The sequence below is a fragment of the Anguilla anguilla genome, chromosome 9, assembly GCF_013347855.1.
Source record: "Anguilla anguilla isolate fAngAng1 chromosome 9, fAngAng1.pri, whole genome shotgun sequence".
Lineage (NCBI taxonomy): Eukaryota > Metazoa > Chordata > Actinopteri > Anguilliformes > Anguillidae > Anguilla > Anguilla anguilla.
This window is the reverse complement of record NC_049209.1, coordinates 45,767,515-45,791,744: the sequence shown is the minus strand read 5'-3', so window position 1 is coordinate 45,791,744 and position 24,230 is coordinate 45,767,515. Positions and strand designations below refer to the sequence as shown.

General features: G+C 49.2%; 1 protein-coding gene across 1 annotated transcript in view; it reads left to right on the top strand.

Annotated features, from left to right (window-relative positions):
- Positions 1 to 24,230, top strand: part of ddx10 (DEAD (Asp-Glu-Ala-Asp) box polypeptide 10) — a 113,701-nt gene that overhangs the window by 72,074 nt on the left and 17,397 nt on the right. Inside the window, exon 16 of the mRNA XM_035435122.1 lies at positions 856 to 912. Coding sequence (XP_035291013.1) covers positions 856 to 912 — 57 coding nt within the window. The remainder of the gene's footprint in view (positions 1 to 855; positions 913 to 24,230) is intronic.

Here is a 24,230-nt window from a genome sequence, read left to right as displayed (position 1 = left end):
GCTCGACCTGCCCCACCCCCAACCCCAACCCCAACCCCGACCCCCACCCCCTGCCCCACTGGCCCCGCGGCTCCCTCTGACAGCCGGCGAGGTCCCGCCGCCGCCCCCGTCCCAGCGATGACAGGCGGGCGGAGGCTCCGTGCGGGCCGGGGGGGGCGGCGCTCCACATTTTCATGCAAAGCAGGATTGGGATAATCTGACATTTGGAGAGGAATTTGCAGCATGCAAGAGCCTGTTCTGACATTTCCAGAATTCTAAAATAAACCCCCCCGACTCTGCCTCAGATTTATCTTCTTTTTTTTTTTTTTTGAAGTTTCATTAGTGTTATAATTGCTCGCAGCCAATACTTTTCTATCAATTTGCTGTTTGTGTTTGTCAGTTTTTGTTGTGAATTTGCATAATTGTCTGTCTGCCAAACCCGGTTTTTTATTTCTCCGTGTCGGGTAGCAGCAAGTTCAGATTTGATTTAGACCTTTTTTTGATCAGTGCCAACATTTTATTTCTTGTACATTTTTTCCCCCCAAAGTCAGGCAGTTTTTTTTCTCGTTAGTCACCATCCATCCTGCTTGTCCCCTCCCTGCGACGTTCTCCTCCAGTGACTATTTATGCTCTTCCTCTGGCCCTGCGGCCATCTTTAAAAACCTTCCCGCCCTAGGAGGATTCAGCCCAGCCAGAACTGAGCTGGATGCCCGCTTTTGGGCAAAAATGTAGCAGATTTATTTGTAGAGGGAGGAAAAAAAACGACTTTTTTTTTTTTTAATGTTGAAATTTGGTGTGCCTTGCCAAGGTTAAATTTTTGTAAAGTTTTGATTAAAACTTCTGACTGCAATGCGTGTTCTCTTCGTCTTTTAACAGGAGAAACGTCTGAAGGAGAAAGCCGAAAGGAGAGAGGCCAGTAAGCGGCAGAAAGAGGTGAGTGATTGGTTGTGACTTTCTTATGGTATGGGTCACGTGGTGCGGGTCACATGGCGCGGGTCACATGGTGCAGCTTTCCAGTTCAGCCTCTGTGTAATTAAGCTGCGGTTGTTGCTATGATACCTCTTTTTTTCCCCTCCATTTTAATAGAGATTTATCATCCAGTCCAAACTATGAACAATTGAACTATGACTTGAAAAAAAAAAAGATAATCTGGTGGCTCTCCATCCCCGTGCTGTGCTTTTGAAGAGGTGCTCGTCCAGGTGCTCGAGCAGCTGGCGAGAACTGAAGGCCGCGGATGAGCAGTCTGGTCCCTGGGAGCCGAGTGTCAGGGACTGCGGTTTGAAGTCTCTGCGTATTCGCTCTCATTGTGCAGCGGTGTTGTGCTGGAACGGATTAGGGGCTCCTGTGAACTGGAAATCCAACCGAACGCAAACGACCGACTGTGGCTGAGAGGCCGTAGCGCCGGGACACAGTGGGCTTAGTCCCTCCAGTGGAAGAGCATGGTTAAGTCTGCCGGCCAAAAAATGCGCCACAGGCTACCAGTTATTTTCAGTCAGTGCCACGCCTCTCTGAATGTACTGTCCTGTTGTGCAGTGTTCTGCTAGCTGTCCTGTTGTGCAGCGTCCTGCTAGCTGCCCTATTGTGCTGCATTCTGTTAGCTGCCCTGTTATGCTGTGCTCTGTTACCTGTTCTGTTGTGCTGTGTCCTGCTAGCTGCCCTGTTGTGCTGTGCTCTGTTACCTGTTCTGTTGTGCTGTGTCCTGCTAGCTGCCCTGTTGTGCTGTGCTCTTTTAGCTGCCCTGTTGTGCAGTGTTCTGTTAGCTGTCCTGTTGTGCTGTGTCCTGCTAGCTGCCCTGTTGTGCTGTGCTCTTTTAGCTGCCCTGTTGTGCAGTGTTCTGTTAGCTGTCCTGTTGTGCAGTGTTCTGCTTGGTGTCCTGTTGTGCAGTGTTCAGTTGGCTGTCCTGTTGTGCAGTGTTCTGTTAGCTGTCCTGTTGTGCAGTGTTCTGTTAGCTGTCCTGTTGTGCAGTGTTCTGTTTGCTGCCCTGTTGTACAGTGTTCTGTTTGCTGTCCTGTTGTTCAGTGTTCTGCTAGCTCCTGTTGTACAGTGTTCTGTTTGCTGTTCTGTTGTTCAGTGTTCTGTTTGCTGTCCTGTTGTTCAGTGTTCTGCTAGCTGCAGCTGCAGTTCTCTTGCTTGGGTGGGGCCAGCACAGTGCTGTGTAAAGGCGGCGGGGAGAGGGAGGGGGAAAAAGGCATCTGCTGCACTTTTTTTGTTGCTGGGAGGCAGGTTCCTGGGAGTGAATACACCACAGCCTCCCCACCCCACTAACCCTGGAGCCGGATCAATGCTACATTAGCGTAGCTGTGCTGTGCAGTGCAGACATTGACTGAGCCTGGCTAGGCTCTTTTTCTCCTCTCATCCAAACCTATTGTAAGCAGCAGCGTTCGCCCGAAGTGTGGCCAGGCAAAGCCGAATGTTTAACACACAGCAATGCTTTTATTTTCCAGGGGGGTGGGGGAAAGCAAGACCCATCACAGCATAACGAGAAGTGCGATAGGACAGTCCTTGGTCATGCCGCAGAAACGACAGCCGTGATTTGTTGGGTACATGAAGCTCAGCCCCTTTATGGGGAGCGCTGTTTCCAGACCCGTAGCGGTCGTGGCGGGCTCAGCGGCGGTACGGCCAGGGATCTGGGTGCCAGGCGGTCGGTCGCTCCTCGGCGTCGGAGTGAAGGAGCCTCCGTCTGCTCGGCCTGCCGTCGGCCATTTTGTGTCCGCTGTGAGGACGGGAGTCGAGACCGGGCCTAGGCCCGAGCAGAGAGGCCAGCGTGACTCAGAGCTCACGTGAACACGCTGCGAATGTCACACAAGAGCAGCCCCTGATGTATGTGAAATAAGATCAGCCCTGCTGTCTGTGACATCAGCTGTACAGACACATCCTTTATGGAGCATGGTGCCTCAGATACAACTGTCTGCCTCTCCAGTTAGATTTTTATGGTGGAACCTGATAAATAGACGCTATCTCAGGGGAATATTAATGGTGTTTGTCCTGATGCCATTTTGTGCACGGCTTCCAAAGTTTAAAAACCAAGCTGTGTACACCCCCCCCCCCTCCCGTAACGCTTCTGCAATATTCCATGCTAAATTGGAGGTGTCACCAAAAAATAAAAAATGGAAAATGAAATGATGGCAGGGCGCATTGTGAGTGGCAGGCCCATTAATATCAGCGAGCAGAGGAGGAGATGAACAGGAAGAGAGCAGGAGGAGAGCAGAGCAGGCTGAGTGCAGGAGAACAACAGGAGGAGAGCAGGAGCAGAGCAGGAGTAGAGTGGAAGAAGAGCAGAGCAGGAAGAGAGCAGGAGCAGAGCAGGAGCAGAGCAGGAGGAGAGCAGTGGCAGAGCAGTAGCAGAGTAGGAGGAGAGCAGTAGAACAATAGGAGGGAGAGCAGGAGTAGGGCAGGAGGAGAGCAGGAGAACAACAGGAGCAGGAGCAGAGCACACCTCATTCGGCAGCTAGAGCTCGTTGAGCTGCTAATTAGCAGAATCAGGCGTGCTTTGTTAGGGTTGGAGTGAAATCCCACAGGAGGGTAGATTGGACGGCCCTGCTGTAGCTGCTGTGGAGCAGCCCTGCGGAGGCCTGGGCGCCCTGCGTACCGATCCTTTGGTTCTCACACTGCAGGGGTGTGTACTCCAGCGGAGCCGCAAGGCGCGGCGATAAAGTGTTAGCGCTCGCGGATGTGTGATGGCGCCAGCGCCGGTGGGGGCGCGGGGGGGGGGGGGGTTCACGCCGCGGGCCACACCCGCAGGCGGCTTCGCACCACGTCGGCGCGGCTTTATGCACCTGCGGCGGAGCGCGGTTTCCCTTCCTTCGCTTTTTCATCCGCCTGACGCTCGTGTTTCCAGCGCGAGAGACAGTCGCGCAGGCGGATCGCCGCGTCGCCAGACCCCACGGTGCTCCCAGGTGCGCTCTGTGCCGTTTTTACGTTTACCGCTACGTGGCGCGGAAGAGGTCTTCGGAAGCACCGTTACCGCGACAACCAGAGAACTTCGACAGCCGCTCAGCATTACTTACAGATGCTGATTAGTATTTAAATTGGAATTTTCTGCTGTGCGGATGGGCTCTGTTGTAGATTCTGGATCATGCCCATGTTCAGTCATGCTGTCCAAGCTATAACCTGGCCTTTCAATAGCGTACACGTGCCCAGAACCGTGACCACTGAGCTCCAGGCATAGCCCTGGAGTTGACTTTGAGAACGCGGCGCTCCTGGGCTGGCGTTGATTAGGGCGGCTCTGGAGACGGAGGGCTGGAAGCTGAAGGACTAATTGGTTCAAGCTTCATTAAATGGCTGCAGGGATTTATTTAATTTGCACATTTTGGCTCCCTTTTCCTGTGAACCGCAAGTGTCTGGGTTCCTTCCCAATCGTAACTCTTTATGTTCTAAATGTACCGAAAGGCCCAATTAGACGGGGGGGGGGGGAGAAAAGCTGGCTTTTCTCTTTTGTTAAAAAAAGAAAACCAGGTCACCTGACACGACGACGCATTAGGGTGCTTCTCCGTTCTCCTTCTGCTTGAAAACACGTTTCCATCGCAGACCGGAACCCACGCCGAGTCTTTTGTGAGCGTTATTGCATTTCTGGCCAGGAAACCCATCACGAAGCGGAGGCTCGTTTGCGTGCGGTTTGCCGGGGAGAAAAAGCCCTTATCGGTAATGCGAATTAAATATTTTCCACTTGCCCGCCTTCATAAATCACCCCAGCGGTCTCCCTTTTTTTATTGGATGTCTGCGATATTGTCCCCGTCGCTTCGCGGCAGTTATCGGACTGTCGGGTCTTCTGCTGAAGCGGAGGATTGCGGGTGAAGTTTTCAGAAAGCGGTGGCTGCTGTGAGGAAAACCTCACCCGCACGTTCGTGGGGTTTGAAAACACAGGGGGTTCTGATTGACCAAGACCTTTAGCACACGCAAAACCAAAAACACGACCAGTGATTGGTCGTGATATTCGTTTTGCACCAATCAGTGGTTGTGTTATTAGTAAATCAGGCCCAGGGCGTGTCCTGGCTCTGAGGCTCCTGATTTGGTCGCCTTGTGCAGACAGCAGGGCCCACGCCATGTGTTCTGAGGACCTCGGAAACTTCCGGAAGAGAACCTGCCATGACGAGGGCCTGCGTTCCGAAACGGCGTACTTCCTGTGGCACGGCGCCAGGTGGTGTTTGGGTAGAACGCACAGACAAATGAAGGATAACTAACCGAACAGATTGTTATGGTGAAAAACAACGAGCGTGCAAAAATAATGAGGATGGAACAAAACCAGGCCCAAGAAAATGTCCACACAGAAGAGGATAGCAGGTCGGTGTAGGCCTCTCCCCAGCAAACTGCAGACTGAAAGCTTTGCAAGCAGCAGTGGGACTGAATCAGCCTCAGCTGTGCATAGCTGTACGTGAGGCGCTGTCCGTGGTGCTGAAGGTTTCCCCGCTACCCATACCTGCCCACGCCCAGGGAGTGAGTATAGTAGCTCTGATGATAGCCGGAGATGGAGCAGAACCTTCTGTTATACCCCCAACCCTTCAGGTGTCAGATTTGGACATTCAGCTCAATGGTATTTCACAGCCGAATTGTCAGATATTTTACTAAAAACTCAAACGTGCTTGAACAAGTATGCCTCCTGTACTTCAGAGACGCACGCATATCACATTCACTGTCACACACGACGTTTATCCATTCATGTTTTTCCTATGGCTGGACACACAGTCATACCACAATTTCCTAAAACATTTACTAGTCTTTTTTCTTTCTCAAGGCAATTTTTTTTTTTTGCTGATGTTGCGCCTTTTTTTTTTTTAAGTCCGTAAACTCTTGACAGGACCGCGCGTTGAGTGACGACCGTGAACTTAAGCTTGCGTTCCTTTTTTTTTCTGAGAGGAGGGGCCCCGAAGGAAGCCCCGTTCTACAGCGGGGCTGTCGGAGCAGCTTAAGGCCTCGAAGGCTTCTGCTCTCTCCCGGCCTGTTACGTAACGGCTCCCTTCCTTCCCTTAATGCGAAACTCTGGTTTGTTTCAATTAAGGGCGAAGTGCCGTGAAGCATGTCTAATGGCGGCTGTCCTCCTTTTTTTTTTTTCTTCTTTTTTTTTTGATGGCGCTGGAGTTAAAACTCTGCAGGCGGCAGGCCGCTGTGTGGTCGCTACCTGCAGAAGTTTGAACTGTTTTTTTTTTTAGTTTTTGACTGGACACTTTTTACCCTTTTACTTGTATATGCTTGGAAGACCGTTAGACTGGCAGGAATCATAAGATGGTGGGTATGGATTAATCTCGGTGTCAACTCGAATGGTCATCTTTTAACCGAATCCCTATAATTTACATGCGTAAAAAAGTTTGGTCGCTGTCTCATGTCACAGAGATAAATATGATGGATATTCCTCTCTGTTCATTCAGTTTCATCCAGCATGTAGTAGATGCTCTATTCTAAGGTGACTTGCACAGATTGCAAAAATTCACAATCCATATAAGGCCGGACATTTTACTAAAGCACTTGATGTTCGGTACTTTGCTCAAGAGTCGTGCCCCTTCCGAGAATCCAGCCAACAGCCTTTGAATTACAAGCTCAGTTCCGCAACCATTATGCTACACTGCCAGCGTATAGTGACCCTGTTCCTCCTCTTTTGCAATGACAACAGCTGACATCTCATCCTGATGCGATTAGAAATATTTTCCAATTACATTTCAGCTCATCAGCAGTTAACCTTCAGCACAGACCAAGGCTATGTATGCTACTAAAAACTTCTTTAACTTTTTAAGCCCTTGGCATCCCATCACAGTAGTAGTGCAGTCATATTATATGTGGTCATGTGACAAGCTGGCATAACTAGTGAGGATTACTGCATTTCTATTGGTTACTGCTTGTCCTGATACTCGAGGCTAATAAAACATGGATAGGATGTTGGCATCATCACTCTTTTCTCTTAGAAACCAGAGAGGAGCTGTCCACCAATCAAGGAGTACATTGATAACAGCAAATTAAACAAAGCCAATGGTAATTGGTCACTAATAACACAACCAGTGATTGGTGCAAAACAAATATTGGTAATTGGTAAATGGTCATCGGTATCTTCTGGCTATTTTCCCTTCACTGATTATGGGCCTCCAGGAAGAAGAGCTACAGAATACCAACCAATCACAGTCAAGGTTGTTCCATTTCTTCCTACCTACATACTCCGTTGGAGCCCGCCTCTGCTTTTTATGTGAAAAGTGATGACATTAGTGAAATTGGTGCCATTCTTTGCCCCTGCTTGTACCTAGGAATGGGGGGGGGGGGTGGTATTTCCACTGGTTGTGAACATCCCTTCAGCACTTTCAAAAATTTAAATGTCTATTTTTGGTGTTCTTTATGAAACAATAAAGCCGGCTATCATCTGACCCCAGGGTAAGCACATCAAACTGAGAGCTCATATCTGCTTGCCTGCGGTACAGCTTTTGAATATTGAATTATTAATACGTGTTTCTTCTTTAAGGAAAGCCTCTTAGTAAAATTATCCTGGGCATCTTTTATTCATTTGTCCTTCACAGAAGCACGAGGACCCACGCGGGCATTCATAAACCAGTCCCGTATATTGCTTCGCCAGGCATTCTCTTGTCTGAGCAACGCTGACAGGTGATGTCCTGCAGGTTATAAGCGCATAAATTTCAAATGTAGCTTTGTGACGTGGACATCACTAGTCCGTCTTATCGCTTTATAAGATTCGTTTTTTATTATTATTTTTTTTCCCCCCAGTTTGGAATGGCAGATGGTATGCAGCTGTGCTCCTTGCTGCGGTCTCCTTGGCTGTTGAAAGCACGCGCTCGAATCCAAAGACGCCAGTAGGCCTGTGCAGACCTGAGCTGGAGGTTCAGCCGCGCTCAGTCTGCAAGGGTTGCTAGAGAACGACGAGGTGCTGATCCAGCCGCCCGCGCCACGCTACAGCCAATCACGTGTCGCCGTGAAGTAGTGAGACGGCCTAGCTGTCGTGCAGTCTCGTTCTACGCCCACCCCCCTACCCCCGGAAAAAAAAAAACATCAGTCGATAAAGAAACAATTAAATAAGAATTTTGAGTGAATTCAACTATGAACTTGAACGCTGCGAACTTCAGTTTAACTTCCTGTTTGTTTTTCAAATGACTGCTCGTCTTTGACTTCACCAGGATTTGGCAGTGAGGACTGCATGGCCTCCAGGCGGAATGTGTAGAGTAATGCTAATAAGAGAGATTAGGCGTCTGCTACAAAGCAGGCTGCAAAACAAGCGGCCCGTATAGTTAAAGCGTTTGTCCTGTACCGCAGGCGCATTGCCCTCTGAAGACGGACGCGTTGTTAATTATCTACCCGCGTCGTGCGCTGGCAACGGGCGCCGCGGGTCTCGGTACGCCGCCTAGGCACCCGCGCCACCAGCCTGAAGTCCCGCCTCATCGTTATCTGGCGCGGCGCGTCGCAGATTCACATTCGGGACTCAGACCGCTTGGGCCGTCGTTAGCTAATATCACGAAAGCGATCGCGGGGCGCGTGTCACCCGAGAGCGATCCTCTCCCCGGTAACAGACGGAGGAGCGTTATCTACCTCTAACGATGTCTGAATGCAGAAGGCGGCCTCCGATCGAATTCCCGACACTTCTGGGGGGGAAAATGAGGCCCGGCGTGAATTTTAAAAACTCATTTCCAATATAAATGCTAATTCGGTTGATTGATTTAAGAAGGGCGTCTCAGTTGCCTGATCTGCGTGGAAAAGCGTGCTGGTTTCCTCAGCCTCGGCCGAGCAGGCTACAGTCTGCCCGATTGGCTTAGGTCGTGACGTGAGATCGAATTGACCGCAGACCCTCGGACCAGCGGTCCTGCAGCGGGGCCCTGGCTAGTGATAAGAGCGAAGAGGGGGGGGGGGAGAGCAAGGCACTCGAAACGTCGTTTAATGAACCCGGTAGAACTCTCAAGTTTCGCGAGAATGTTTCCAGGGCAACGGCCAAGTCGGCTTTTGCTGCGAATACGCGCTCGAACCGTAGCGTGAGGCAGGCACCCTGTCACCGCTTCATTATGCCTGTCGGGAAAGACAAAAAAAAAATGCTAACCAGTGCGTGCTTCTTCCGTCGTGCAGCCGATAATTTTTACGAAGGCGCAAGGCAATTATTGAAGCCTGCACGCAGTTCCTTGAAGTGCAATAAAAAAAAAAATGCAGCAAAGGTGTGACAGGCCCTTTGAATTATTTCAGAGTTGAGAACACGAACCCGGCTGATGGTGCCTCAGCTCTGATCCCCGTTGCACTTGCTTCAAATGAGAAGCTTCCTAATAAGGGCCTTTCCTGGTCCTTTGCAAACCGTTGCCGGCTGGGTGAGGGAAGGGTCCACGGTGGAGGAAAATACCTCATAATGTTTTTGAAAAATTAAAAAGGTTCATCACAAAACCATTCAAAGCACTGACGTATGCACGCCTGCAATAGTATTGTGTGTGTGCGCGCGAGCGTTCGTGCTTGTGTGTGTGTGTGTGTGTGTGTGTGTGTCAGTGTGCGTACGAGAAATGAATCAAAACTCGCTAATGAACAATGATTGCTTCTTATCTTCTTCTCGCAGACGTATGAATAATAATTTAGGTTTTTAATATCGGCCGACCCGAAGCCGATTAGCGTTCCCTCCGTTCCCGGGGACACGCCGGCGGGGGGGCTTCGCGGGAAGATAATCGAACCCCGCCGGTGGCGCGCCGATTCCGTCGCCGTCCGCTCGGGCGCACGTTTTCGGGTGAGCGCGCCGGAATTCGAGAAACACAAAGCCGGGGTCGGCGACGGAGCCCCTCTGGCTTAGCTCCGCTTAGAGAGCTCACGGGCTGCCGAGGAGGACGGAGCGCGGCGGCTACGCTCGCGGCGCGAGTCGGTTGTGCTGACGGTCGTTTGCTTTCTGTCCCACAGACGCACTGTTCTGTGGAGACACGGCTCTGTGGACGTTGGCATTAGCTCAGTCGGCAGCCATTCGCCATTGGCGGCAGTGGGGTTTGTTTGCGTCGTCCGAGATCCCGGGCCTCTGTTCCGCGCCAGATCCACACTGCTGACGGGGTTGGATACATTTGTGGAAAGCTGGCCCCCCCCCCCTCTCTTGTGGTCCTTCGTGGGGGAGGGAGTTTTGGGGCTGTTGGGGGCTGGGGGGGGGGGGTGGTTGTCCAATTTTTTATTTATTTGTAATTTTTTTTGGTTACAGCAGCTGTCGTGTTCCTGATTTCCCGCCGTCTGGGGAGTCCCCTCCCGTCCCCCACTGGGGGGGGGCGGCAATTAGTCACCTGATCGATGACAGCAGCTGTCTGCGCGTGCCGCTATTCATCACTGCCAAGCCAGTCCCCTCCCGCCTTCATCACACCCGCGTTTGCCGATGAGTAATCGGGACAGGTCTTCCTCGGTCTACCCGAGCGAGCGTCCCCATTTTTTTGGTCCCGTTCAGTATGAACTGGAGTCCATTTCTGCGACGCGCAAAAGAGATATGATAGTAAATGTCTCTTCCCCAGTGAAGACGCACCAGCTTGCATTATTGCGAATGTTGTTTTTGGCTGGACCGCGACAGCGGGGCCAGCCCTACAAACGTGAATGTCTGTGACTGAGTGAGTGATGTCACACCATTGGTTGGCCGGATCACGTGTGTTAAGGTCCAGCCATATACTAGGTTTTGACCTGGTCTTGTTCAAAGGTTGAAGTCTACCCCCGTTGGGGTCAGTTTAGCCCCCGTTTCAGGACTTCCGTCCACCATTCCCCCCGAACGCCATCAGCTGTTTTTTATTAATCAGTGAAAGTCCCCGCAGGAGCCCTGTCGCGCTTCACAAACCCGGCTTTCTCCCCGCTGTCCGACGGGCTCCCTTCCCTGTGGTCTCCCGGGCCCGTAGCAGGTGCCTCCCGCCATATGCTTACCGCCGAGCGCTCACATCTGCGGATGACGTGCAGCTGCTGAGACGATCGCGCTGTTATCCTCCTCTTTCCTCTCTTCCTGTGGTGGTGTGGTTTTTTTCCCCGCCGTTTTTTTTTCCCTCTCTGTCTCTCCTGTCTTCCTAATGCACTTAAATGCCTCTAATTGTGTGCATTTCAGAGAATGCAACGAAGCCATTAATTCTTAATTGATGTCCGTAAATTCAATCCGAGCAGGAAGTCGGTCCTCGATAATCATTATCTCTGCTAGCGTGTCTCTACGTGCGCCGTCCGCCGTCATGAGAATGTTTGGGGCGTTTAAAATTTTTTATTTTATTTTTTATTTTTTGTTTGCCCTTTCAGGGTCATTTTCTGCACTCAGGCTTATGACTGATTCCCCTCCGATGCATTGTGATGGGACCTGGGGTTTGTAGTTTATGACGTGGAGTTCTGTAGTTTCCGGAGATAAAGTTGCGAATTAGGTCTGCCGAACGACCCCTTAAAGGAGCTGCCGATCGATGCCGCCGTGCTCCCCCCCCCCCCCCCCCCCCCCCCCCCTATCTGGAGAACACGCCATGCCCTGGCCAGCCTTCTCGCGGCCTCCAGCCCCCGCCGCAGCGGTAATAAAGATGGATCGCCGTCCACCGGTCTCCCCGGAACGCCCTGACCTCCCGCGTCTCCCGCGCTCTGCCCTTTCCAGCTCCCCTCCCTTAAATGCAGAGATCATTAATGCTCTCACACACACACACACACACCAGTGAAAAAAGACCCCATTCGCCCATGTGTCTTTTTACAAATACCAAAGGGTGACTGATGCTCTTAATTAATTGCAGCTCTTCACCATCTCCCCCCCCCCCCCCCCCCTGTTCACACACCCTCTCTCTCCTCACTGTGTGCATGACTGTTCTGAGTGTGCATCATCTGTAAACATGCCTTCTGAGAACTTTAATGCTCTGCCTCCCGGGAGTGCGGTTTATTAATGCGCTCTTTACTCCGAGTCATCAATAAAAGAACAATGCATTCCCTCAGCATCCTGCTGCAGGGGACTGGTTGTTAAAAAACATTAGCGCTGAATTAGATCCTTTCTCGGAGTGCACTGGCTTGTTCGCGTCGTAATGTTTGCCGTTTACTTGCGAATAACTTTTTGGGCAGGCCACCGCTTTTTGCTTGTTTATGTTGCGTTGGCTGCATTTGCACAAATAGCCCTACAGCTGAGGCCTGGTGCTGCAAACACTCACAAGGACTGTTTTCAACACTGCAGGTGACATGGCAGCTTTTTCCACTCGTTGTCAGCTAAGGAAGTAGCCCTGGCTGGAGTCTGTGATGTCACAATGGTGAAGAAGGTCAGTCTGCGTTATGGCAACCACCTGGATGAGCATCTCAGGAGAGACTCCCCCTTCCCCCACAGAGCTGCAGCATGATCTAATACTTTCAAGGCTATTGAGATAGGGAATCGTGTCAGATGCTGCACGCACAGATGATTTGAGTGCATTATGGGTAATTACCGGCAGTATCTCGCCCGCGCAGCGCCACCAGCGAATTCTTTTTCTCGCCGTCTCTTTTCATGAGATGCACCTTTTAAACTGTTGTGCAGCGAGGCCTAAAATAGCTTATCTTCTCCCAGCGCCCGAAGAACTGCAACTGAAAATGTGCACTTTGAATTTATGCAGTGGTGGCATGTGTGGCCTCCAAGTTACCTGCAACTCCCTACAGTGTCAGTGCATGTACGACTGCTAGCTCGGCATGTAGGCCCTGCGTGTGCATGCTTATTGACCAGGAAATATGCCATCTTTAAATATTGATTGACTATTGATTGATTTTCTTTTATGAATTTTTTTTTTTTTTTTACACCCGATTGCCTTTGTTATTTTAATCGATTAATGACGCTGGCTCAGTGCTGAGAGAAAAGCACCTTCCAGCAGTGTATTTTAAGGAATATCGATTCCATCTTCACCCTGTCAACTGACACAAACTGGCTCTGCCCTCCCTGTGTGGTTAAGTTTTATGTTTGTTTTCGAGTGGCTTTTTCGTGGCATTGCTAAAAATGTGAAATGAATGTGCCAATAAACTAGGGAATATGGTATCTGCAAAATAAAAGAATTCAGAACCGTATTATAAGCATAACTGATTCTGCCACTTCAGGTTAAAATGTGGTTCGTTGTATGGAAATACAAGTTGTTGGGGCTCTGTTAAAGCATGCTGTATTTACAGTGGTTCCTTCCACAAACACTTGCGAAAATACACCGATGTGGTGAGTTAACATGGAAGAGAATGGAACGTGATAAATGATTTGTCCAAGTTAACAAATACCTTGTTAATAGTTTGGTTCATTCTTTGTTCAGGTTAATTGATGCATCAGCTCATGTAATTTAACGATTAATTAAATTAATCGTTTGTCTGATTGTAAAGTGCTACCAAATTCATAAACAGATTTTATAGTATTAGTAGAACAGTATAGTATCAACAGCATTGATATTCTTTTCCAGCCGCCTTGCCCATTGTGAAACGTATTGACTAAAACAGGCTCCTCTGCTTCTTGCTGCAGATGTAGATCTCATGAATAATTCATGTGTAACAACCCAACATTTTAAAGTGGCATGCCCCCCCCCCCTCCCCAACCTCCCCTCCCCTCCCATTTCCCCCCAAATGACAGACTGTTTGAGTCATTTAAATATTCATCTCTGGTGTAGCATTTGCAAGTCGCTGCATCGCATTACCCGGCCCGGGTTCGTTCGTGCAGACGGGGATGACATCCGGGAAACGGAACGAGCTCTCAGGCGAAGGCGAAGGACGGCCCCTATGGAATCTTAAGGAGAATGCGCGGCGTGAGGCGCATCGGAGGCGCCACGGCCGCGGGCACTCGGCCTTCGTACCGATTCGGCGTGTTAGCGGCACCCTCTTCTCGCGCTAACAATGCTAGCCGCTCGGGAGTTAATGATTGATCGATTTATTGATTTGATTGATTGATTGATTGATTTTATTCGATAATTTTTTTAAAAAGAGAAAAACGTGCATCTGAAGCTAGCTTCTCGTACGCATTTAAAAAAAATTAAAAAAAACTATCAAGGATAGACACAGTAAAGCTAATGGCTTATTTCCATCGTGGTTGTTTTTTGATAGGGAACCCCGCAGGTGAATCGTAATGTGAAATTGTGTGTCCTTCCCGACGTCAGACGGTTTTCGTTTGTTCGTGTCTCAGACGCTTCTGACCCTTTGCTTCTGAACCCCGAAGCACGTCCTCGGTGTGTGAGTCTCCCCGAGATAAACTTGGAATACTCTGGGTTCAGGGAATTGGTGGCTTGGCTTTTTCTTTTCTTTTTTTTTTTTGGGGGAGATAACTGCTGAGCAAATGTGCGTTTGGGCCCTGGTGCCCGACAGACCTACCCGGCTGTGGAGAGCAGTTATTTCCCAATTGATGAATCTCCCTCTCTAGATATTCTCCGTATTTAAGATTTTTGTAGTGCATTGCAGCCCTTTTCTCTGCCTCCTGACACCATTTTCTCCTTTTTGCCAACTGACAACTCCAACATTTAGCACATTGGGGCCGTCTTTATTTTGATCTATACGTTTAAATGAATATTGTATTTAACTGCTGGGCTAAGCCTACTGTAAAGAGTAACAAGAACACATCATTTTAATAGCACTTGCTTTACCATCCTTAGGCCCAAATTTGCAGTATTTAGCCGCGAAAAAAGTAAATACTCCAATTGGGAGTAGTGGTAGTGCCAGTCTACCATGCTATGTGCAGTTAGCGGTTATGAATAGATCCTCTGGTAGCACAAGGGCAGAAACAGCTCTGCTCCAGGCATTTGCAGTTGGAATTAATTACATTTCATATTTCTGGGTACGTCTTTAAGGTCATACCTGGCAGTTTTATTAAACTGCGGTGTGGAGAGTAAGCATACTTCAGCAGCAGGCGTACAGAATGATGAATACGTAAATAAACACGGGATGTGCAACAGTGGGCTTTCAGTGCCGGTATCCAATGGAAACACGGTGTATTTTCTCCGTGTGTGAGCATGTCTCTCTCCTCCTCGCCGCGGATGACGCTCGGGAGGGTCCCAGAGGGACTGAGCGGTGCGGTGTTGTTCCGTGCTGAGGCGCGGGCGTGCGGAGCGTCACGCGTGATTCGCTGTGGGTGGGCGGGCGGAGCAGGTAGGGCCGGGGGGTTTGTAGCGCGTCCCCCTGGCGCGCACCGCACGCGCTCCCCCTGGAACAGGGCCGGGCCTGTTTGTTACCCCGGCTCAGCTGAAGCTGGCGCTGACGTCCCTGTCCTAATGAAACGCGGTGCGTTTTCCCTGCGGGATCCGGGAGCTCAACCTGGAAGTCTGCGATTGTCATTCGCGCTCGATGGATGGCCCTCTCCTTTCCCCCACCCCCGCTCCGAAGAAGAGGCTTAGTGTGGACAACCGTGTGCTCTGTTTTAGAAGTGTGTGTGTGCATGTGTGCGCGTGTGTTTCTTTGAGTGTCTGTGTGTGTGTGCGTGCGTGCGTGCGTGTTTGTGGGCGTGCCTTTCTGTGCGTGTGTGTGTGTGTGTGTGCATACGTGTGCGTGTTTCTGTGTGTGTGTGCCTGTGTTACTGAGTGAGAGAGTGAAAGAGAGCATTATATATAGAGATTTAAACAAACAAAAAAAAAACCCCCTGGGGCAAGTGAGGCCTTTTGCCGCGTATCCTGGATACACAAACGGCCCTGGTCCTGCTTGGCTGAAAAGCGCCTTGCTGCTGTAGTAATGAGAGTCACCCCCTGGCTCCCGGTGGAGGGTGTCTAATTGTGCCTGCTGCACCACTGTTTGTCCCCCCTGCACGCGCGGGTCGCTCCCTTTGCTTAAAACCTCCCCCAACGGTGCCTGTGGGAACAGCGCTCGACCTGCCTGCGGTACGTGATCAGCCCCATGATAACGCATTGTGTCACTGCACGATGTCTGCCCTCCAGGAGCAGAGTTATGTAACGTGAGGAAGTGCGGTAATTTGAGGTGCCTTTTTACCTGTGCTGTTTGTCTGTTTGTTGGGGGTTTTTTTTTTGTGAAGAACACAGCCAGGCGTTTTCCTGGCTGCACTTTGCTGTCCAACGAAGTGGAGGCCAGTTTAATTAACGGCGGAAACTACGCTCAAGGTTGTAAATCCTTCTGGTGGTAAAAACTAAGAACACTGAAGTGCCACTAACTATCCTGTCAGCATTCTGAAACTGGTGACTGGGCTTCAAAACCAGTGGGATCTTTACCGAGAGAACGTTCCAATCTTTAAACCAATTATTATTATTTTAATTTTTTTTTAAAGAACCTGAACCATATTGCAATTATCTTTACATTTATCCTAATTAGACTTTTTTTTAAATTGGGTACACTTGATAGGTCTCGTAGTGTGAACAGAAGGTGTTGTTCGCATGTGAGTAGAGGTGAATGAGAAAGGAGGTGTTAGCATGTAGGTGAATATTTATGAATTGTGAAGAGCAGTTAGCATGTTAGAGGAACATTATGAATGAAGTAGGTGTTAGCACGAAGTTTGTAAATGAGAATGGGGGCTGTGTTGTGTTAGCATGTGAGAGGATGTTTGAGTGAGAAAGTGTGATGACAGGTTGGAGTATAAGGGTAAATATGTGCATGGAATTTATTGCATGAGCTCTGACCGTCTTAAAAAAAACAGCTGTGTGTTTAGGGTTGTCCCCTAACCATGGTTGCATCAGTGCAGATGTTACCAACTGTACTGCTGAGGTCATTTTATCTTGACATTTTTGGTGAACGCTTTACATTCTTACCTGGTGTTTAATACATCATAATTCCTACACTTTTATGTACAGAATGTCCTAAAAAGGTATTCTCCACTCAGTAGTATCTAACAGTTAATATGATCAAAGGAATCCTATTGGCAGGGTACCACCAATCCCAGCAGTTCTTCTTGAAAGCCCCTCTCAGGCTAGAGGAAATGTGGGACTAGGGTGTAATTGACTAGTCTTTACTCAAAGAATGAACTACGTTCTCTTTGTGGGGGCGAGGCAAGTGTAACCAGCATGAAGCGTCAGTCAAGGAGCAGCAAGAGAGGATCCCTTTGATATCAGCCAGGTTTATCTGGCTGTGAGAGAATGCTTGGGAGCCTGGACAGTCAGAAAAGAAAAAAAAGAAAAAGGTTGAATGATTGGTGAAACCACTGTCAAATAGCTACAACAACACTGAAGATATATGATATATATGATACTGATACTGAAGATAGGGCATATATGATACTCACAGCAGTGCATTATGGGAATCTGTCGGCGAAGCAGGGCAAATAAACAGCCATCATCACGTCTTCTCAGAGCAGACCTGAGAAGCTGGTTTTCCGAAACACCGCCCAACCTTCGCTTGACTGGACGCAATATGTGAGGTAACACTTTTAATAGGACATTGGCCGTAGAGAGACCCAAAACTTCAGCTTCAGGATTCCTCATAATTAATCATTTTCACACCATAAAACTACCCCCGGTCTCAGACAGGGAAGGAAAACTTTGGTATGTAGGAGGTGTACACTACCAAGAGCTTTTTCCTCTCACTGACAGAGAAAGAGAATGTTCAGTAATGAAGCATAATGATGCCTTCATTACTGAAAATGACATGAAGATCACTTAGCAGACGCTCTTATCCAAAGCGGTATTTTTTATGGTATAGCTTTCATTCGGCGGGTAAAAGAGGTTTGCGTTAACTGAGTGTCAGTGAGCTTCATTATTGCGCACGCACGTGGAGCTCCTGTTTTTTTTTTTTGTCTACATAACTGCCGAACGGTAAAGTCTGTTTAAAATCCCCAACGATGTCAGCTTGACGGAGGGGGGAAAAAACAGAAGAGTTCTATTTTCATGCGGGTCACGCGGACGCGAATGTTTCTCACCGCGAGCGGCCGGCTGCGGAATTTTAAACAGGCGTCACAAGGCCAGCTCCCTCCCGACGGGGTTCGATTACACCGCGCGGTCAAAATCCCCTGCTCTCCTCTGTGAGGCCGGCTGGACAAATTGAGGACGGTCCCCCTCTCGCTTCCTGTTCTGTATGTTTAAACGGGGGGGGGGGGGGTAGAAAAGCTTCCATTTAGCACCCCTGAATCACAAGAGAGCGTCAAATCATTCCAGCCCCCCAGAGCCATTGCGTTTGTCTTCCTTCTGAAATATTGACTACGAACATCTGGATGTTCTTCTCTTCAACGTAAAGTCTGGTTCAGCCTCTCAACTTGAAACCAGAGGTCTCCGCAGACACAAATCTTATTTTTCACCCTGTGAAAGCCTTCCTTTTATGCATGAAATGCGAGCCTTACTTTTTGAACCATGAAAAGGTCTGAATCATTTTCAGGTTAGAACGGAAATTCAATATTTTTGCTTCTGAGTGGTGTAATATTTTTAATCTGAATAGTTGATGTGGTGTGAAGATTTGCAGGTTTAAAAGCTTTCTGCTTCTTTGATCTATATGCAATGTGTGATTACATTAGTGAAGTGTGGACCGGACCCTATCCCCATGTAAGTTCATTACCTGGCATCTCACTCATGAATACCATGCATTCTGGTAAATTCAGAATACGTAGATGCATTTCATGGCAGTTGATTGTATGGGGAAATTTAATCACCTTTGCATCCAGGTATTGGCCAGCCTGCAGGATGAAAGTTATATGTAAAAAATCTTGAAACCTCTGGATTTTCTGGACCATCTTTTCTGGACAGCGCAGTCCTTCAGCAGACATTTTGATTAGAGAACACGAATGAGGACCGGAGTTGAATGGAGGCCGTTGTGGATGTAAACGTACGGCAATGCCGCAGCACTGACATGTAATCGTTACCAATGTACTGATGGAAAATTTGTGGGAAGTCGATTCCTTGATTGGAATGAGGCACTGATCGGCATAACGTATGCCTTACCGTGTGAATGAATGATCGCGATTGAATTGCAAAATAATGGCTTCCATAAATATATTTAATGACAAGGCCCTTTTTTTAGATGGGGCCTTTGTATCAAAACAAGCTTGGGTAATTGGACAGGTCAGCCAGTCACTGGTATTAAGGGCGAAAAGAAAGGTTTCTCATCAGATCCTGCGCGACAGTAAGTACAAATCAATGTAATGAGCGTTTATAAATTGCAATGGACCTTGGAATGAAATATAATTCTCGAGCGCGGGCTGCGAACCGTCAGTATCCGGCGGTCTTGAGAGGACCGTTCGTGTGGCTCAAGCCTGAGCGGTCCGGCTCAGGAAGTGCACAAAAAACGCATTGCGTTTCCGGAAACAAAAAAACCCGAGGACCCCTGAGCGGCTGAGCGCTCACCACCAGCGCGGGCTAGGCTAGGCTAGGCTAGGCCCCGCCGCCACCCGCAGCGCTAACTTCAGAGCCGCTGTTTTCGATTACGAGCCGGAGCCGGGGACGAAACGGAAAAGGGGGTTTAAAATAAATGTGTTCCTCGGTTAAATTTAAGGTCGGAGGACCCGCGGGGCCCTTTTTCGGTAAGCCGCTCGGGCCGCGGTCGCTGCGGCGCGGTTGATACGAGCGTTCCGCCGGCCTCTTCGCCCCCCTCCCCGAAAAGCCGTTATTGCGGTTGGAGCCGCTCGGCCGCCGAGGGCGAGAGTCACAGAGCGAGCGAGCGGGCGAGAGAGTGAACGAGGGACGTGTCTTAACTCCATAAGTGGGGCGTCCAAAAAAAAAATTTTTTTTAATGGAGCGCACAGACTTCCTCTCCCAAGAAGGTGACCCTCGGATAAAGATACTGAAAATTGAAGATAGTTCCAGGTCAGGCTGGAGTCCCAGGGGGAGGGCACAGCACAAATGGGAACCACAAGCTGCTGAATCTGAGATGAAGTGGTTCCCAGAAGTCGATGGGAACGTCAGTCTTCACACACGTCAGACGCTCACCGGGTTCCCATCTCCTGTGTGTCTTCCCTTCGTCCGACTCCTCGCTAAAGGAGGTTCTGCTGGCTAACGGGTGTCTCTGGCAGTGTATCCGTACGGAACGTCCGCTCCCACAATGTTGTACTTATTCTCTCCTTTTCATGAACAACTCATGACATGTTAAAGCGGGACACGCGCAAGGAAGACAGAACTTTCAATGTGGAGATGAGCGCCCGAATAGTCTGGAGAGACTGATAATTCATGAAAAAAAAACCCATCGCTCTCCCAAACGTCCCGTTTGACGAGACGAGAAGGTGACTACAAAGACCAGGAATCAAAGTCCCGAGAAACAACCTTAGGAGCCACTGAGAATACAATACGCTCTCTGTTCATGCCGTGTTTGGGGACTCCAGGGCATTCTTCCGTGTGTGATGTGTTGTACCACGTTGGAAGCATTCTTTCGAACTGCGTGGCTTTTCAAATCTCGCCTGCAGACAGGAACGAGGGAAAAGCTTTAAACAAATCAACTGACACTGTGTGATTAAGGCACATTTTCCTGTGACAGTGGATCCCGCTGCAGGCAGAACTCCGTTTGGTGTGTCATCATGGTTCTCTTTTTTGCTGTAGCGACTGCTATCGGTTGCTTGTTTTAAACAGCCCGGAAGGAAAGTCTTAACTGCGTGCTACGCTGTTTCAAGTGCTATCTTTCTATCGCCTATTGAAACAAGCTTAGCTTTCAGAGTCCTTGCGCTGCATGTCATTGGTTGAATAGAAACCGCTCGTAGTGATTACAAGCCCCTGCGTTTTTTAGACTATGTGTTCATTCTGTGAAAGAAGACCTCAATCATTACTTGCTTATCTCTTAAGTAGACAAAATGGTGGCGCTTTCCATGATGTTTGAGAACCGAATTTCTTCGAATCGTTTACATGCTGTCTGACTATTTATAGAACTCTCTGTGGACGGGATGGGCTTAATTTAGGCCTGTGTAAAATGGAGGAAGGCGGTTCCCCTGTGCACGGGATTACCGCTGACACGGAATCGAATGCGCGCTGCGGAGAGCGCGGAGCTGCAGCTGAGGTCCTCGGAGGCTGGCCGAAAGCTCGCTCGGCTGTAAAAGTCTTAAAAATGCCACCGGTCGTTTAACGTCCTCCGTTTCTCTCTCTCCCCTTCCCCTCGCCGTAATTTCACTCCCAGTTGGAGAGGAATTCTCCGTTTGATGTCTCCGTCGTGGGTTGTCCGTCAGCGTCAATCCATTGATTTTTTATTTTCATTTTCTATTTTTTCCATTTTCTTTTGTTTTGTTTTTTTTTTCTTGTCTCTGGCAAAACCTGTCAAGTCTGTTCAGTGGGTGTAACGGCCAGTGTTGAAGACCTCCTTTTACGAGCTTGTCCCATACTGATGTGGGTTTTTTTTTGGTTTAAAGCTGATCAATACAGCTCTCAGCTTCCTAGATAGGGTTATTGGAAAATTAGGAAACCCAGGTGGTTGCCTCTATGTGAAGTTTTTTTTTTTTTTTTTTTTTTTTGATCTTATCAGTAGTTTATCTCTGTGCTCCACAGACCTGCTGGGTATTGTCAGCAAACAAGTGTGACACTCGTGGTTCCTTTGAGAAGTGACCTTTTTATAGGTGGGCATTTATTGTCCCCCTTGACTGAACACGGGAGTGTTCACTTGAATGCATGTTTATGGACATGCACTCTGACTATGTGTGAAGTGCTGAGCCTTTGTTGTATCAAGAATTCAAAGGTCTTTTCCAGTTGAAGCATTTTTTCAATCTGCATACATGGACCTTTTACAAACAGTCATGGGGCCGCTCTCTGTTTGAACACACAAATCTCCTTGACTTCTTTTCCCTAAGAGATTACCTGGAGATTTTGTTGAAAAGGGATTTGTAGCACACAGCACTGTTTGCGCTGAGGGTTGCCTTGGCAAAACTGTTGTAATTAAATCCACAAATTTGCCCTCTGCTTTATTCAAGAATGTCAAGAGAGTATTATTAGAGACTGTGGATGAAGACCGTTTGATGCTGCCCTCCGATTCACAAGACGCAAATTGGGCTACACACAAAGGGGGTGCACTATAACCCCCTTTATGTGTACCCCAGCCCGGTCCTCGAAGAAATGCTGATAATCCAGGGATTCAGAGAAACCTGGAGAGTAGGGGATCAGGGGAATACCCTCTGGAGCATCCAGACCAGATGCATTCATCTCTGATACAGCCTCCCAGTGGTCTCTGCTCCCTACTGAAGCATCTAGACCAGATGAATTAATCTCTGATACAGCCCCATAGTGGTCTCTGCTCCCCACTCGGGCGTCCAGACCAGATGAATTAATCTCTGATACAGCCTCCCAGTGGTCTCTGCTCCCCACTGGAGCATCCAGACCAGATGAATTAATCTCTGATACAGCCCCCCAGTGGTCTCTGCTCCCCACTGGAGCATCCAGACCAGATTAATTCATCTCTGATGCAGCCTCCCCAGTGGTTTTGGCTCGTCTCATCGGGGGCTGTTTGAAATGAGGCTGCCTACGCGCTGTCTCGGCACCTCATGTCCCTTGTGTTTCCTGCTGCAGAGTGACAGACTGGCAGCTGACTGACGATGAAATTATATTTTGATTTGGGAAGGGAAGGGACATGCCCCTTTCTGTCAGGTATCATTTAGAGACCTTGTTACCTTTCAGAAAATGTGCAGTACTCATATAATTCTACAATTACTGAGGCTTTCTTATTAATTCATCCGCTTTCTAGTGCCTGCAGGAACATAGACAAGTAGTTTTTGGTATGTTCAGTGTTCGAATGTGCCAATCATGAGCAATTCAACCTGGGTCCTGTGGACCTGACCAGAATGGTGTTCATTGCTTCACTCTGTGATCGAAGATTATGGTCAGGGTTTTATCCAGACTGGGGCTCCAAAGTTCCTTAACTGGATATGCCACTCAGTGAGACGGTGAATCTGATGACGGTTTTTGACACATTCTTCCACGTTTATGGGGGTGTGTCACCATGCTATATTTTATAGTCAGGGTTCATATGGAACGTGTGAAATATCAGACTGTTCCTTCAGTTGCCTGGCTCTTAAAAAAATCATTCCATTAAATGTGTTCAAGTGTACTGTTTTCTGTTGAGAGATAGTGTGGCAGTATTCCCCTTGTGACTCTGCCAGCATAAGGGCATTACCGCTCGGCGTAATGGGCTGCCAGTCAAGCAGCAGTCGATGCGTGCTAATCCTCGTCTAAAATGCGGCCGGGGTGAAAACCCGCCGACTTTAATAATCCGGAGCGCGTTTTTTTTAATGTAAACTTGTAAACGGGCCCTCCTGCGTTGCTCGCATCACACTTTAATTGAGCGGGTACCCGCGGATAGCGCTGTTCGCGTTGCCCGGGCCAATCGATCGCGGCCTCTCGAAACGAAACGCGTTCGCGCGGTTACCGTGGAATCCAGGAGCCAGGAAGTAGAGGAAAGGGAGGCTTTTCGGTCCGGTCCTGTGTTCTCTGGAGAGTTTCCCACACCGTGTGGAAATATCGGGGGAAGCAGCCCGGTTCAAAAGCGAACCCGAACTCCCCCCCCCCCCCCCCCCCCAGACGACTTAATCCCTGCGCCAGAGGCTATCTTGCTCCCTTTGCCGTAGCGGAATTCTGCCCGTCGGACGAATAATTGGTTATTTCGGTATCTGCCGGGATGAGCTGATGGAACACCTGTAGCCGTCCCATCCATCCACTCCTGTGTCAGCTGGAGAACACTGACAGGGGCAGGAGCCGCTCCGATTGGCCGTCTGGCTATGTGTGCTGTACGTGCACACTTTCATATCGTTTCCTGGACGCCATTTTGAACCCCTTTTCAAAAATACTCATGGGAGGGGGGAAATGAGTTGTCTTTTGGGTCCTTAGCCCCTGTGATTACTGGGGACGTGGCAATGGCAGAAGGGGGAATTATGTGTGCCCGTTGTGGTAAATTTCTTGCCCGAAAATTGAATGTCTGTGGGGGGGAACTTTGGCTTCTCCCGCGTGAGACATGGTCTCTTAACCCCGTCTCTTTTTATTAGAGGCTTCTGCCTCTCGCCGGCATCTCCTCCGACAAGGGCCAGACGTTCGCCACGAAAGCGTCACGGAAAATAAAGGCTCCCAGACGCAAGCCCTACCGAGCGATGATTTAAACCGGCGCTCGGGGTAATGACATTCCGTATGTTTTTTTTTTTTTTACTCCCTTTCATCCAGCGTTTCCCTTCTTGTTTCCTCACGCGGAGCGCTCTCGCGGTTCTATTTTTAAGGTGGAGGGGAGGTTCTTATTTAAGCTCATTTACAGTGGTTGCGCTCCTGAACGCAAGACCGCTGTCCGTTAAGTTTTTTTTTTTTTTTCGTCCAATTCGGTTGCATCCCGTTTGTGTTGCACCTCGTCCCCGGTGTAAAAAACAAAAGAAAAAAAATCAACCCCTTTAGCCCTGTGCTGGGGAGGTCCAGCGAACCGTCGGCAGATCAGAGAGGCGACAGAGGCATGCTGGGAGATCTGAAGCTCCGGGAAGGCTTTGATGTGCGAGGCCGGGCTTCGCCGCGCGCGCGTCTCTGTGCTGCTGCCGCTGTCACCGCTGTTCACGGACTCAG